Here is a 16,971-nt window from a genome sequence, read left to right on the forward strand (position 1 = left end):
GCAAATGTATGTGTTAATGAAATAAAGTTCGCTTTGAAGGCAGCTTAAAGGCGGCTACGCTTCGCGGAAGGGCGGGAAAACACCAAAACGAGGACTACGACAACGTCGAGTGCTTGTCGCGTTTATGGCTGAACATTTGCATAATTACGCGTTTAATTTGCTAAAGTGCAGGCGCAGGCTGGTGGCCTGGTAAGCTGGCAAAGCAGTCTGGCTCTGTGCCAGTAGGCCAAAGGCCCGAAAGCCGTGAAGTAGGCAACGAATTCCGAGTGCGTGCGCTGCGTGCAACGGGGCGTATAAGCGATGTTCGATAGAAGAGTGAGGGAAGACGACAGGGAAACAAGCAATATACCCGAACAGCACCGCCACCATGTAATACCTTGTATACTGATGTTACTTCTCACCTTGCCTCCCCCCAAACAGGTTCCAAGGGCATCGGTTCACGCTTCGAGGAGCAGCGCCTGACGCTACGCATCCACCGGGGCAGGGGATCGAACCAGCAGGACTCCATGCACAGCAACGGCAGCACCCAGAGCACCACCACCACGCTGGGCACACCCTCGCCGGAGCGGCTCTCCAAGTATGCCACCCGGCGGATGCACCACCACGACAAGATCAAGATCTCCGTGTCCTATCCGTCCAGCGAGAACATCAGTGAGCTGGCCGGCCACGGAGACGGCGGGGGTCACGAGCGACGGCCCTCGGGCAACGCGCTCTTCGCCGTGCACTACAACAGCGCCAATGGACGGGAGGCCACTGAGTCACAGCTGTATCGCCAGCAGCAGCAGCATGGCGGCTCCAGCTCCTGCTACCTGCAGGTTGGCAAGGCCCTGCCGGAGCTGGCCAGGAGGCAGAGCAACACCAGCGAGGGCGGGCACTCTCGACCCGCCAACAAAAAGATGGGTCGACGCAATATCAAGGCGCAGGTGAAGCGCTTCCGCATGGAGACGAAGGCGGCCAAGACGCTGGCCATCATCGTGGGCATGTTCATCTTCTGCTGGTGCCCCTTCTTCACCATGTACATCATCCGGCCGTTTTGCCAGGACTGCATCGACCCGTTGCTCTTCTCGGTGCTCTTCTGGCTGGGCTACTGCAACTCGGCGGTCAATCCGATGATCTACGCCCTTTTCTCCAAGGACTTTCGGTTCGCCTTCAAGCGTATCATCTGCCGCTGCTTCTGCTCCCGCCAGTCCGTCTCGCTGAAGAGTTCCCGTCGCGGGTCAGACATGTCCGCCATCCGGATTCGAGCCCGCACACCCAGCATCACGCCCAGCGCAGCGGCCCACAGCTTTGGGGACGAGAGTGAGCTGCACCACTCCGAGATGAGCAACGACCCCAGGTGACGATCGTTTGGGCCCAGCTCGAGCTCGCAGAGCAGCTTGGGCGGGTTGCGGAAGACGAGCCTCAAGGTGCCCGTCTACGAGATTTGTCACCCGTTGGTCATGGAAACGGCCTGTTACTCATACGTGGAGACTTCCAACGACGCTTCCACCTCCGGAGGAACGGCCGGCGCCGGCGGAGTGGCCAAACGGACGCAATTGTAGCCGCGGGAGCTATTGGCGCTGCGTGGCCTGGGATCCGGGGCGGTCCCATTGCCGGGGCAGCGGCCAAGGCGCATGGTTCGCATCGAATACAGCGATGCCAGGGTCTAGGATTTCAAAGAGCAAGATAGGCGGAGAGGTGGGAGCACTGAGAAAAAGTTAAATAATGAAATGAGAAAATATAAAAACTAATTGATGTATTTACACTTCTTAACATAAAGCCTTGCTAATGGATTTCTAATAAGAAATTCACTTTCAAAGGTCTTGTGGTTTTTGGTCTTCGTTACCATTTAAAATTAAACCCAAAGTAACATTTATAAATTCAAACAAAGCATATTAACATCAGATCTCTAATAGTTGCTAATGCAAATGTATACAATAGTAGTTCATTTAAATAATTTCAAAAGGTTCTAAATGTTTTTCCAAAAACTTAATGTGATTTTTTCCTCAGTGTTTACCTCTATCCAGTTGCTGTGAACTTTCCACTGTTAACTGAAACAATCCTTTGACTCGAAAGGAGACAGGAGGTGGTATACCAAACATTGTACATAGACGTAGCCTAAGATTGCCAGAGTGGCGAGCAGAGAGTGTACATATTTACATAGGAGTCTAGCTAGGATATCGCTGGCATTTGAGAGTTGTACCTTTAACTTCCGCATGAATATTAATATCTGGTTGTTACGACTAAGCAGAAACCAAATCGTTGCTAATTGCAAATAAAACTTACCCAGTGCTAAAGAGTAGCATAGGCAAATTCGAAAATAACAAAGTGTTAATGTTGTACTCTCAGCTCGAAGAGATTATCCTGAGAAATATCTGTGTCATACATATTAAATGCAATAAACGAACCCCCGGCCTACCCCATAGTGTACGCCCAAGGGCATCCGCAAATACTATATACATACAAATATACGATCCTCGAGTTAAACGTTTTGTGTGCTACAAATAAAGGAAGTTTCGTTTATTCGGCAAACTTAAGGAGCGACTGTTTCTCTGTTTCTGCCAGGCAAGCAAGTGGGTTTCCTTTGAGCTTTCTAGCACTCTCCCCGACATCCGGCTAAGCGGACAACGGGGCTTTTAATTAAGCGGAAGTACTCGGAGGGCGGCGCTACAAAGTCACAAGGTGAGTGCGATAAAAGAGTTGCAGCATAACGAAAGTGCTGAGCTGCGAGCTGCGAGCTGCGAGCTGAGAAGGCCAAATTAAAAGCTGGAATGCCCGCGGCACTTCCGCCAACTGAATTAAAGGCTGAAGTGGGTACAGTACGGAACATAACTGGATGGCAGCGAGTCCAAGTGTGTGTATACCGAAAACACATTCCCTTTGATTGCTCCCTCGCGCGGCCACATAAAATAGACAACAGAAAATGAGTGGGGCAACTAATTTATGCCCCGAATGGAGATTCCGCCTAACTAGGCAACGTTGCCGCCACTCCCCGAGAAATCCAATTTATTTGCCTCGCTTTCCGCAACAAGAAAGTGTTTTATTTGATGGAAATCAATTGATAAAACGCATTAACTTGGAGCTAAAGTTTCGGGGCACCATCCCCATAAAATTGGCAGCTGGGAGGAACCGTCACGGCCAGATAGCGCGGCGAACACCCAAAATTTGGCTATTAACCTTAACAAGATATTCCGAGTTCCTTAACAGCGCTTGGCTCGGTTGGTAAGATTCATTCGGCAGGCTTAATTAATCAAATTGAATTTAATTTTCGACAGCGTTCCCCTTTTTCAAGAGTTCCTCCTAGGGAAAACAATTTGAGCATGCACCTTGGAATTCAGGCGATTTGCCAAAGTTTGCCATGAAATAGCCATGTATACATGGCAAATTTGCATAAATGTGGCAAAAAGTTTGCGGCCCGGAGGCAGGTAGTTGATAATTGGGCCAGCAAGTGGGAGAAACAAACCGAGGGGTAGACGGCATAAATTACAAAACTTTCTGATTTCATTATGCCCGCCATACATAAGCAGAGCACAAAACAACCAGTTGAGACCCCTTTAAGGACTGCGCACGTTGGGTGCTCTGCTGGGTCTCTCAGCCTTGGTTAGAACCATTTAGGAGGCCCAGAGCTGGTCTGGTGGCAGTGAAGCGTACGCCAAATGGTTGGCTGACCGGCTGTCCAGCTGTCTGAGTGCTTTCGGCTTCGCATCCATGTTTGCACTTCAAGGTGCAGGATAGATGGACGCGCCAGCAGACACAGACACAGAAGCCATCGATGCTAGAGGCGGAATGGTTTTACCTATTTTCCCCCTCGAAACAACAATCGATTGAGCAAACATCCCTACAATCCCTTACCAAAACAACAAATTCTAGGAGAAACTGTGGGAAGGCTCTTTAAGCGAGTGGGAGTCAAGTGGATTCGGTATTTAATCGATTTGATTTTTGCGTTACCCGATTTTTAAAATGCCAGTCAAACTTGTCTATATTTTTGAGCTTGAGCTCCAACCCTCTGCAAGTCAGAAAGAGGTATAAAATAATAATATTTGCTACCTCAATGCAACAAAGCCGTAAAGTACTTTTAAACTTTAAAATAATGACGGAAAAAACATTAAAGTCGTTTTAAGTCGTACTCCATTTTCGTGAAAACTTACTTACATACTTTGTAATAAGTTCCAAGAAGTAACTAAAAATTTTGCATGAAAAGCTGAACCAACAATAGTTTCTTGAATAACAACAAAACGTTAAGGATGTGTGAACATTATATCTGTTTTGTTATTCTTTGTGCTTACTTAGCTCCTTTGGGTAACTTTAATTTTTGCATCAACCACTGAGGGAAACAACAACAGCCCGGGAGGCATAAACAAAGAAGTCAGCTTGCAAAACTATAAAGCGGATTGACAAATGGAGCGGAAATAAAAATATAAGTACGAGAGCTTCTTGGATCGGGGCAACAGAATGCCACAAAGACATTTCCAGCCAGCAAGAGAGCCGAAATCGAAAAAGTGAAGACAGCTTTGTGGGCTGCAAACTCAGCGAACTGTTTACACACTCTTACGGGGGAAAACTTTCGCATTCGAATGGGCGAATGGTCGGGAAATGTATCGAATTGTTATCTGAGCGCACGGTTCAGTTCAGGGCTCAGAGCTGCTGTGTTGGCCTTGTTAAGTGTAAAAGTTTGGCCAGTTGTTAGTTAACGTTTTACGATAATTCGAAAAAGTTTCAACACTCCGAAATGACAGCGAAAAGGGAATCGAATTACTTGATAGTAAGGACCTTTTAAATTTCCTCATAATTAATGCATATGCAAATGTTAAGAGATGGGAATAGGGTTACTGTTTATACCGTAGCTATAAAGGAAGCTATAACAAAGAGTATATATAAATTGGGATGACAATAAATATTGTTGTAGATATTGGCACATGGATATAGCTCCTTATATTTGTTGTCTTTTTTTCTTAAATTTTAATACAATCACTAAGGATAAAGATAGTTTTCAATTGAATTGTAGTATCGAATAGGAAATCGAGCATAAGTAAATTTAAAATATTCGCATTCTTTGAGTCACATTTATCGAGATTTTTATATGACGAGTTTTTCGTCAAATCAAAGTTTAAAAAACGCATAAGTAAGCTAAAAATACATTAACTTTAATTTGGAAAGCTTTCCAATGCTTGTTATAATTAGCTTAATAAATCTGCATACCAAGATTTAAAATTTAAGAAATTTAATTTTTTGCGAATTTTTGACAATTTAAATGATGTAACCCCTTATAAAATTTTGAAATTTCGAAAAATTTTTAAAAATTTATGGCTAGATCGATTCGGCTATTGATTCTGATCAAGAATATATATACTTTATGGGGTCGGAAATGACTCCTTCTCCCGGCAAGAATATAATTACACCAGTGCGTATACGTAATTTTTTGGGACTTAGCTATAAATACTTGAAATAAAAGTACAATAAAGAGTAGTTATAATGGAAATTATCTGACGTATTCTAGGACAAAAAAGGGAACGCAATACAAACTAAACCTTCGGTCTCAATTGCTTACTTTTACATACATACAATGTCTGAGTAACGAAGTTTCCGAGATCTGTTCACAGATGTCATTGTAATTCCCATTTTCTTTGAAAGGACACTGAAACTCTTTCTAATCGGACCGAACCGTTGTCAAGCGGTTGGCTTTCTTTTTGGCAAATACGAGTGTTCTCAGTTCCCCGCACACGTACTTAATTGAGGGTCGGTTGTTGAGGCTATTGGTGCCCCAACCGCAGCCGGCCCCAAGCCGAGTGATGACAATTTGCGCAACGCGTTAATTCCATTAATTTACGCCTAATTGTTATGGCCGCCTGAAGTGCAATCAACGGGCAGACCCGCCGGGCGACTGTTTTGTTAAAATAAATAAAAAAAGAAGCAAAATAATACCCGGCACGCACACAGGCGTCGTCAAGGAAAAACATCGAGTCGAAAACAATTTTCGCAAGCCTCCCCCACACACATATACAAAAGCTGGAGTCAGCCCCTTGGGGGGAAAAGTCCGTCGGTGACGCGTTTAACGTACCAGCCAGCAAGTCCTGCCATTTGCAGGACTCTCGTGCGGTCTCCCCGCTGTCAGCCAAGTGCCACCTGCCACATGCCAGCTGCCAGGTGCCACCTGGCCGGCCATTTTGCAGTTCAATAACCCATTTCCTTTCCGACTCGGCACCAAAGAACACAAGCGACAAAAAAGACGCCGGGAATTTGAAGTTGGAGTTTGCGTTGAAGCAGCCAATCCACAAAAATGGCAAACAATTTGCTTTTATAGCAAAACAAAAAACACAAAAAAACAGAAAACATTGCGAGGATATCCTTGAGCCAGGACATTTTTCGAGTGCTCCTACCCAGCCCCTAAGAGGACTCGCAGTCGATTTCCGCCAGGAGTTTTTTTCGTTGGCTTTTTGCCCTGCTTATTCCCTTTTTCGCTTCGGATTTGTGTCACTTGATAAGTTGTTTAGTTATTGTTGCTGATAATTTGTTGACGGAAGCAGACGTTCGGCCCAATTCAATAACTTATTTCGCTCGATTCAATTATGATCCGTCAGAGGTCGGCCAAACTAATCGCTGACTGGGCACTGGATTTCACACAGCCGTAATTTTATTTCTCATATTGGATCATTGATTTGGCATGAGCAAAGGAAACTGCCCACTAATTCGGATTATGTATATAAAAGTTAAGTGATGCCTGCGGTCATTTCTCTGTGTAGGAAAATTCAACTTGGGACAGTCGAATTACCAGGGAAAGAATACAAAAAGTTTCTCTCATCCAATTAGCCCTGTGACCCCGAGCATTTTGTTTATATAAGCTCTAACTTAAAGCAAAGGTCAGGATAAGCTTATCCAAGACATTTAATTTGAGCTGTAAGAAAAAAATAATTATTTTAAAAGGTAAGGCACATCCACACTTACATTTACTTAATGTTTAAAATTGTTTGTGTTTTGACTTCATATTACTAGTATAACATATAGCAAGAAAGTAAGCTAGTCAAAACAGGCTTTAATTTTTTCTTCAATTTTTTAGACACTTTAAGTTATTTAAATTAGTTTTATAGCTAAATGCCAAATCTGAATAAAGGAAGGATTCTCTGTTCGACAGTCAGATATCTTAAAAAGAAGCTTATAACACAATGAAGGAATCATTTCCGACCCTATAACATATATATTCTAGATCAGAATGAAAAGCTCAATCGATCTAGCCATGTCTAGTGGCAAAATAAATGTTTGCAATTTTTTCCGAAATTTGAAAAAAACATAAGAGGTTACACATCATTAAAATTTGCTAAATTCGACCAAAAATTGAATGTTTTAAATTTCAAAACGCAGTATGCAGATTTGTTAGCGCTTTAAAAATTAGCACAGAACAGCTTTCCGAATTGAAATTAACGCATTATTGGCATAATTATGATGTTTGCAAAACACTGAATTTTTACAAAAATTGCCGGCTTTTATACCTTTTTTCCGGTTATTATAATTTCAGTCAGAATCTTTCAACAGGATCAACAAACGCAGTATGCAGATTTGTTAGTACTTTTAAAACTAACACAGAACAGCTTTTCGATTTGAAATTAATGCATTTTTGGATTAATTATGATGTTTGAAAAACTTTGAATTTTAGTAAAAATTGCCTGTTGTTATACCTTTTTTCTGGTTATTAGTATTACTCAGAAACTTATAACACAATGAAGGAATCATTTCCGACCCTATAAATCATATATATTATTGTTCAAAATGAACAGCTGAATCGATCTAGCCATGTCTAGTGGCAAAATAAATGTTTGCATTTTTTTTCCCGATATTTGAAAAAAACAAAAGGGGTTACATCATTAAAATTTGCTAAATTCGACCAAAAATTGAATTTTTTAAATTTCAAAACGCAGTATGCAGATTTGTTAGCGCTTTAAAAATTAGCACAGAACAGCTTTCCGAATTGAAATTAATGCTATTTTGGCATAAATATGATGTTCGGAAAACTCCGATTATTTAAGAAAATTGTCTGTTTTTATACCTTTTTGATGAGTATAGCTTCAATCAGAAGATTAAAACGCAGTGAAGCAATCATTTCCGGGCCTATTAACCATATATATACTTGATCAGCATCAACAGCCCAGTCGTTCTAGCCATGTCTGGTCAGAAAATAAATTTTCGACATTTTTCCGAAAATTGAAAATTTTATAAGGGGTTACATCATTAAAATTGCCAAAATTTGACAACAAATTGAATTTTTTAAATTTGAAAACTGAGTATGCAGCATTGTTAATCTACTAAAAACTAGCATAGAACAGCTTTCCGAATTAAAATTAATGATTTATTGGCTTAGTTGTGCGTTTTTTTTTTATCTATGATTTTTGGGAAAATTTGCCTGTTTTTATACCTTTTTGCAGGTTATTATAATTTTAGTCAGAAACTTAAAACAGCATCAACAAACGCAGTATGCAGATTTTTTAGTACTTTAAAAACTTGCACAGAAAAGCTTTCCGAATCAAAATTAATGCTATTTTGGCATAATTATGATGTTTACAAAACACAGAATTTGTACAAAAATTGCCGGCTTTTATACCTTTTTGCTGGGTCTTAGTATTAATCAGAAGCTTAAAACACAATGAAGGAATCATTTCCGACCCTATAAATCATATATATTATTGTTCAGAATGAACAGCTGAATCGAGCTAGCCATGTCTAGTGGCAAAATAAATGTTTGCATTTTTTTCCGAAATTTGAAAAAAACATAAGGGGTTACATCATTAAAATTTTCTAAATTCGACCAAAAATTGAATTTTTTAAATTTCAAAACGCAGTATGCAGATTTGTTAGCGCTTTAAAAATTAGCACAGAACAGCTTCCCGAATTAAAATTAACGCTTTATTGGCTTAGTTATGCTGTTTGCAAAACACTACATTTTTACAAAAATTGCCTGTTTTTATACCTTTTTTCTGGTTATTATAATTTTAGTCCGAAGCTTTTAACAGCATCAACAAACGCAGTATGCAGATTTGTAAGCGCTATAAAAATTAGCACAGAACAGCTTTCCGAATTGAATTTAACGCATTATTGGCATAATTATGATGTTTGCAAAACACAGAATTTTTACAAAAATTGCCTGTTTTTATACCTTGATTCTGGTTATTATAATTTCAGTCCAAATCGCAGTATGCAGATTTGTTAGCGCTTTAAAAATTAGCACAGAACAGCTTCCCGAATTAAAATTAACGCTTTATTGGCTTAGTTATGCTGTTTGCAAAACACTAAATTTTTACAAAAATTGCCTGTTTTTATACCTTTTTTCTGGTTATTATAATTTTAGTCCGAAGCTTTTAACAGCATCAACAAACGCAGTATGCAGATTTGTAAGCGCTATAAAAATTAGCACAGAACAGCTTTCCGAATTGAATTTAACGCATTATTGGCATAATTATGATGTTTGCAAAAGACTGCATTTTTACAAAAATTGACGGCTTTTATACCTTTTTGCTGGGTCTTAGTATTAATCAGAAGCTTAAAACACAATGAAGGAATCATTTCCGACCCTATAAATCATATATATTATTGTTCAGAATGAACAGCTGAATCGATTCAGCCATGTCTAGTGGCAAAATAAATGTTTGCATTTTTTTCCGAAATTTGAAAAAAACATAAGGGGTTACATCATTAAAATTTGCTAAATTCGACCAAAAATTGAATTTTTTAAATTTCAAAACACAGTATGCAGATTTGTTAGCGCTTTAAAAATTAGCACAGAACAGCTTTCCGAATTGAAATTAACGCATTTTTGGCTTAGTTAAGCTGTTTGCAAAACACTAAATTTTTACAAAAATTGCCTGTTTTTATACCTTTTTTCTGGTTATTATAATTTTAGTCCGAAGCTTTTAACAGCATCAACAAACGCAGTATGCAGATTTGTAAGCGCTATAAAAATTAGCACAGAACAGCTTTCCGAATTGAATTTAACGCATTATTGGCATAATTATGATGTTTGCAAAACACAGAATTTTTACAAAAATTGCCGGCTTTTATACCTTTTTGCTGGGTCTTAGTATTAATCAGAAGCTTAAAACACAATGAAGGAATCATTTCCGACCCTATAAATCATATATATTATTGTTCAGAATGAACAGCTGAATCGATTTAGCCATGTCTAGTGGCAAAATAAATGTTTGCTTTTTTTCCGAAATTTGAAAAAAACATAAGGGGTTACATCATTAAAATTTGCTAAATTCGACCAAAAATTGAATTTTTTAAATTTCAAAACGCAGTATGCAGATTTGTTAGCGCTTTAAAAATTAGCACAGAACAGCTTCCCGAATTAAAATTAACGCTTTATTGGCTTAGTTATGCTGTTTGCAAAACACTAAATTTTTACAAAAATTGCCTGTTTTTATACCTTTTTTCTGGTTATTATAATTTTAGTCCGAAGCTTTTAACAGCATCAACAAACGCAGTATGCAGATTTGTAAGCGCTATAAAAATTAGCACAGAACAGCTTTCCGAATTGAATTTAACGCATTATTGGCATAATTATGATGTTTGCAAAACACAGAATTTTTACAAAAATTGCCGGCTTTTATACCTTTTTGCTGGGTCTTAGTATTAATCAGAAGCTTAAAACACAATGAAGGAATCATTTCCGACCCTATAAATCATATATATAATTGTTCAGAATGAACAGCTGAATCGATTCAGCCATGTCTAGTGGCAAAATAAATGTTTGCTTTTTTTCCGAAATTTGAAAAAAACATAAGGGGTTACATCATTAAAATTTGCTAAATTCGACCAAAAATTGAATTTTTTAAATTTCAAAACACAGTATGCAGATTTGTTAGCGCTTTAAAAATTAGCACAGAACAGCTTTCCGAATTGAAATTAACGCATTTTTGGCTTAGTTATGCTGTTTGCAAAACACTAAATTTTTACAAAAATTGCCTGTTTTTATACCTTTTTTCTGGTTATTATAATTTCAGTCCGAAGCTTTTAACAGCATCAACAAACGCAGTATGCAGATTTGTAAGCGCTATAAAAATTAGCACAGAACAGCTTTCCGAATTGAATTTAACGCATTATTGGCATAATTATGATGTTTGCAAAACACAGAATTTTTACAAAAATTGCCGGCTTTTATACCTTTTTGCTGGGTCTTAGTATTAATCAGAAGCTTAAAACACAATGAAGGAATCATTTCCGACCCTATAAATCATATATATTATTGTTCAGAATAAACAGCTGAATCGATTTAGCCATGTCTAGTGGCAAAATAAATGTTTGCATTTTTTTCCTAAATTTGAAAAAAACATAAGGGGTTACATCATTAAAATTTGCTAAATTCGATCAAAAATTGAATATTTTAATTTCAAAACGCAGTATGCAGATTTGTTAGCGCTTTAAAAATTAGCACAGAACAGCTTTCCGAATTGAAATTAACGCATTTTTGGCTTAGTTATGCTGTTTGCAAAACACTAAATTTTTACAAAAATTGCCTGTTTTTATACCTTTTTTCTGGTTATTATAATTTCAGTCCGAAGCTTTTAACAGCATCAACAAACGCAGTATGCAGATTTGTAAGCGCTATAAAAATTAGCACAGAACAGCTTTCCGAATTGAATTTAACGCATTATTGGCATAATTATGATGTTTGCAAAACACAGAATTTTTACAAAAATTGCCGGCTTTTATACCTTTTTGCTGGGTCTTAGTATTAATCAGAAGCTTAAAACACAATGAAGGAATCATTTCCGACCCTATAAATCATATATATTATTGTTCAGAATGAACAGCTGAATCGATTTAGCCATGTCTAGTGGCAAAATAAATGTTTGCTTTTTTTCCGAAATTTGAAAAAAACATAAGGGGTTACATCATTAAAATTAGCTAAATTCGACCAAAAATTGAATTTTTTAAATTTCAAAACAATTTTTACAAAAATTGCCTGTTTTTATACCTTTTTTCTGGTTATTATAATTTCAGTCCGAAGCTTTTAACAGCATCAACAAACGCAGTATGCAGATTTGTTAGCGCTATAAAAATTAGCACAGAACAGCTTTCCGAATTGAAATTAACGCATTATTGGCATAATTATGATGTTTGCAAAACACAGAATTTTTACAAAAATTGCCGGCTTTTATACCTTTTTGCTGGGTCTTAGTATTAATCAGAAGCTTAAAACACAATGAAGGAATCATTTCCGACCCTATAAATCATATATATTATTGTTCAGAATGAACAGCTGAATCGATTTAGCCATGTCTAGTGGCAAAATAAATGTTTGCTTTTTTTCCTAAATTTGAAAAAAACATAAGGGGTTACATCATTAAAATTTGCTAAATTCGATCAAAAATTGAATATTTTAATTTCAAAACGCAGTATGCAGATTTGTTAGCGCTTTAAAAATTAGCACAGAACAGCTTTCCGAATTGAAATTAACGCATTTTTGGCTTAGTTATGCTGTTTGCAAAACACTAAATTTTTACAAAAATTGCCTGTTTTTATACCTTTTTTCTGGTTATTATAATTTTAGTCCAAAGCTTTTAACAGCATCAACAAACGCAGTATGCAGATTTGTAAGCGCTATAAAAATTAGCACAGAACAGCTTTCCGAATTGAATTTAACGCATTATTGGCATAATTATGATGTTTGCAAAACACAGAATTTTTACAAAAATTGCCGGCTTTTATACCTTTTTGCTGGGTCTTAGTATTAATCAGAAGCTTAAAACACAATGAAGGAATCATTTCCGACCCTATAAATCATATATATTATTGTTCAGAATGAACAGCTGAATCGATTTAGCCATGTCTAGTGGCGAAATAAATGTTTGCATTTTTTTCCGAAATTTGACAAAAACATAAGGGGTTACATCATTAAAATTTGCTAAATTCGACCAAAAATTGAATTTTTTAAATTTTAAAACGCAGTATGCAGATTTGTTAGCGCTATAAAGACTAACACAGAACAGCTTTCCGAATTGAAATTAACGCATTTTTGGCTTAGTTATGCTGTTTGCAAAACACTAAATTTTTAAAAAAATTGCCTGTTTTTATACCTTTTTTCTGGTTATTATAATTTCAGTCCGAAGCTTTTAACAGCATCAACAAACGCAGTATGCAGATTTGTAAGCGCTATAAAAATTAGCACAGAACAGCTTTCCGAATTGAATTTAACGCATTATTGGCATAATTATGATGTTTGCAAAACACAGAATTTTTACAAAAATTGCCGGCTTTTATACCTTTTTGCTGGGTCTTAGTATTAATCAGAAGCTTAAAACACAATGAAGGAATCATTTCCGACCCTATAAATCATATATATTATTGTTCAGAATGAACAGCTGAATCGATTTAGCCATGTCTAGTGGCAAAATAAATGTTTGCATTTTTTTCCGAAATTTGAAAAAAACATAAGGGGTTACATCATTAAAATTAGCTAAATTCGACCAAAAATTGAATTTTTTAAATTTCAAAACAATTTTTACAAAAATTGCCTGTTTTTATACCTTTTTTCTGGTTATTATAATTTCAGTCCGAAGCTTTTAACAGCATCAACAAACGCAGTATGCAGATTTGTTAGCGCTATAAAAATTAGCACAGAACAGCTTTCCGAATTGAAATTAACGCATTATTGGCATAATTATGATGTTTGCAAAACACAGAATTTTTACAAAAATTGCCGGCTTTTATACCTTTTTGCTGGGTCTTAGTATTAATCAGAAGCTTAAAACACAATGAAGGAATCATTTCCGACCCTATAAATCATATATATTATTGTTCAGAATGAACAGCTGAATCGATTTAGCCATGTCTAGTGGCAAAATAAATGTTTGCTTTTTTTCCTAAATTTGAAAAAAACATAAGGGGTTACATCATTAAAATTTGCTAAATTCGATCAAAAATTGAATATTTTAATTTCAAAACGCAGTATGCAGATTTGTTAGCGCTTTAAAAATTAGCACAGAACAGCTTTCCGAATTGAAATTAACGCATTTTTGGCTTAGTTATGCTGTTTGCAAAACACTAAATTTTTACAAAAATTGCCTGTTTTTATACCTTTTTTCTGGTTATTATAATTTTAGTCCGAAGCTTTTAACAGCATCAACAAACGCAGTATGCAGATTTGTAAGCGCTATAAAAATTAGCACAGAACAGCTTTCCGAATTGAATTTAACGCATTATTGGCATAATTATGATGTTTGCAAAACACAGAATTTTTACAAAAATTGCCGGCTTTTATACCTTTTTGCTGGGTCTTAGTATTAATCAGAAGCTTAAAACACAATGAAGGAATCATTTCCGACCCTATAAATCATATATATTATTGTTCAGAATGAACAGCTGAATCGATTTAGCCATGTCTAGTGGCAAAATAAATGTTTGCATTTTTTTCCGAAATTTGAAAAAAACATAAGGGGTTACATCATTAAAATTTGCTAAATTCGACCAAAAATTGAATTTTTTAAATTTTAAAACGCAGTATGCAGATTTGTTAGCGCTATAAAGACTAACACAGAACAGCTTTCCGAATTGAAATTAACGCATTTTTGGCTTAGTTATGCTGTTTGCAAAACACTAAATTTTTAAAAAAATTGCCTGTTTTTATACCTTTTTTCTGGTTATTATAATTTCAGTCCGAAGCTTTTAACAGCATCAACAAACGCAGTATGCAGATTTGTTAGCGCTATAAAAATTAGCACAGAACAGCTTTCCGAATTGAATTTAACGCATTATTGGCATAATTATGATGTTTGCAAAACACAGAATTTTTACAAAAATTGCCGGCTTTTATACCTTTTTGCTGGGTCTTAGTATTAATCAGAAGCTTAAAACACAATGAAGGAATCATTTCCGACCCTATAAATCATATATATTATTGTTCAGAATGAACAGCTGAATCGATTTAGCCATGTCTAGTGGCAAAATAAATGTTTGCATTTTTTTCCGAAATTTGAAAAAAACATAAGGGGTTACATCATTAAAATTTGCTAAATTCGACCAAAAATTGAATTTTTTAAATTTCAAAACGCAGTATGCAGATTTGTTAGCGCTTTAAAAATTAGCACAGAACAGCTTTCCGAATTGAAATTAACGCATTTTTGGCTTAGTTATGCTGTTTGCAAAACACTAAATTTTTACAAAAATTGCCTGTTTTTATACCTTTTTTCTGGTTATTATAATTTTAGTCCGAAGCTTTTAACAGCATCAACAAACGCAGTATGCAGATTTGTAAGCGCTATAAAAATTAGCACAGAACAGCTTTCCGAATTGAATTTAACGCATTATTGGCATAATTATGATGTTTGCAAAACACAGAATTTTTACAAAAATTGCCGGCTTTTATACCTTTTTGCTGGGTCTTAGTATTAATCAGAAGCTTAAAACACAATGAAGGAATCATTTCCGACCCTATAAATCATATATATTATTGTTCAGAATGAACAGCTGAATCGATTTAGCCATGTCTAGTGGTAAAATAAATGTTTGCATTTTTTTCCGAAATTTGAAAAAAACATAAGGGGTTACATCATTAAAATTTGCTAAATTCGACCAAAAATTGAATTTTTTAATTTCAAAACGCAGTATGCAGATTTGTTAGCGCTTTAAAAATTAGCACAGAACAGCTTTCCGAATTGAAATTAACGCATTTTTGGCTTAGTTATGCTGTTTGCAAAACACTAAATTTTTACAAAAATTGCCTGTTTTTATACCTTTTTTCTGGTTATTATAATTTCAGTCCGAAGCTTTTAACAGCATCAACAAACGCAGTATGCAGATTTGTAAGCGCTATAAAAATTAGCACAGAACAGCTTTCCGAATTGAATTTAACGCATTATTGGCATAATTATGATGTTTGCAAAACACAGAATTTTTACAAAAATTGCCGGCTTTTATACCTTTTTGCTGGGTCTTAGTATTAATCAGAAGCTTAAAACACAATGAAGGAATCATTTCCGACCCTATAAATCATATATATTATTGTTCAGAATGAACAACTGAATCGATTTAGCCATGTCTAGTGGCAAAATAAATGTTTGCATTTTTTTCCGAAATTTGAAAAAAACATAAGGGGTTACATCATTAAAATTTGCTAAATTCGACCAAAAATTGAATTTTTTAAATTTCAAAACGCAGTATGCAGATTTGTTAGCGCTATAAAGACTAACACAGAACAGCTTTCCGAATTGAAATTAACGCATTTTTGGCTTAGTTATGCTGTTTGCAAAACACTAAATTTTTACAAAAATTGCCTGTTTTTATACCTTTTTTCTGGTTATTATAATTTCAGTCCGAAGCTTTTAACAGCATCAACAAACGCAGTATGCAGATTTGTAAGCGCTATAAAAATTAGCACAGAACAGCTTTCCGAATTGAATTTAACGCATTATTGGCATAATTATGATGTTTGCAAAACACAGAATTTTTACAAAAATTGCCGGCTTTTATACCTTTTTGCTGGGTCTTAGTATTAATCAGAAGCTTAAAACACAATGAAGGAATCATTTCCGACCCTATAAATCATATATATTATTGTTCAGAATGAACAGCTGAATCGATTTAGCCATGTCTAGTGGCAAAATAAATGTTTGCTTTTTTTCCGAAATTTGAAAAAAACATAAGGGGTTACATCATTAAAATTTGCTAAATTCGACCAAAAATTGAATTTTTTAAATTTCAAAACAATTTTTACAAAAATTGCCTGTTTTTATACCTTTTTTCTGGTTATTATAATTTCAGTCCGAAGCTTTTAACAGCATCAACAAACGCAGTATGCAGATTTGTTAGCGCTATAAAAATTAGCACAGAACAGCTTTCCGAATTGAAATTAACGCATTATTGGCATAATTATGATGTTTGCAAAACACAGAATTTTTACAAAAATTGCCGGCTTTTATACCTTTTTGCTGGGTCTTAGTATTAATCAGAAGCTTAAAACACAATGAAGGAATCATTTCCGACCCTATAAATCATATATATTATTGT

The 16,971-nt window shown here is 36.2% G+C and overlaps 1 protein-coding gene across 3 annotated transcripts in view; it reads left to right on the forward strand.

The window, feature by feature from the left end:
- Positions 1-2,516, forward strand: part of Oamb (Octopamine receptor in mushroom bodies) — a 52,006-nt gene extending 49,490 nt beyond the window's left edge. For all 3 annotated transcript variants that reach the window (XM_086839411.1, XM_020943824.2, XM_086839412.1), the window contains exon 7: positions 421-2,516. In XM_086839411.1, coding sequence (XP_086695537.1) covers positions 421-1,340 — 920 coding nt within the window. In that variant the 3' untranslated portion in view covers positions 1,341-2,516. The remainder of the gene's footprint in view (positions 1-420) is intronic.
- The last annotated feature ends 14,455 nt before the right edge of the window (positions 2,517-16,971 follow it).

The sequence above is a fragment of the Drosophila serrata genome, unplaced genomic scaffold, assembly GCF_035046125.1.
Source record: "Drosophila serrata isolate PLE 108 unplaced genomic scaffold, ASM3504612v1 contig_364, whole genome shotgun sequence".
NCBI classification, from domain to species: Eukaryota; Metazoa; Arthropoda; class Insecta; order Diptera; family Drosophilidae; genus Drosophila; species Drosophila serrata.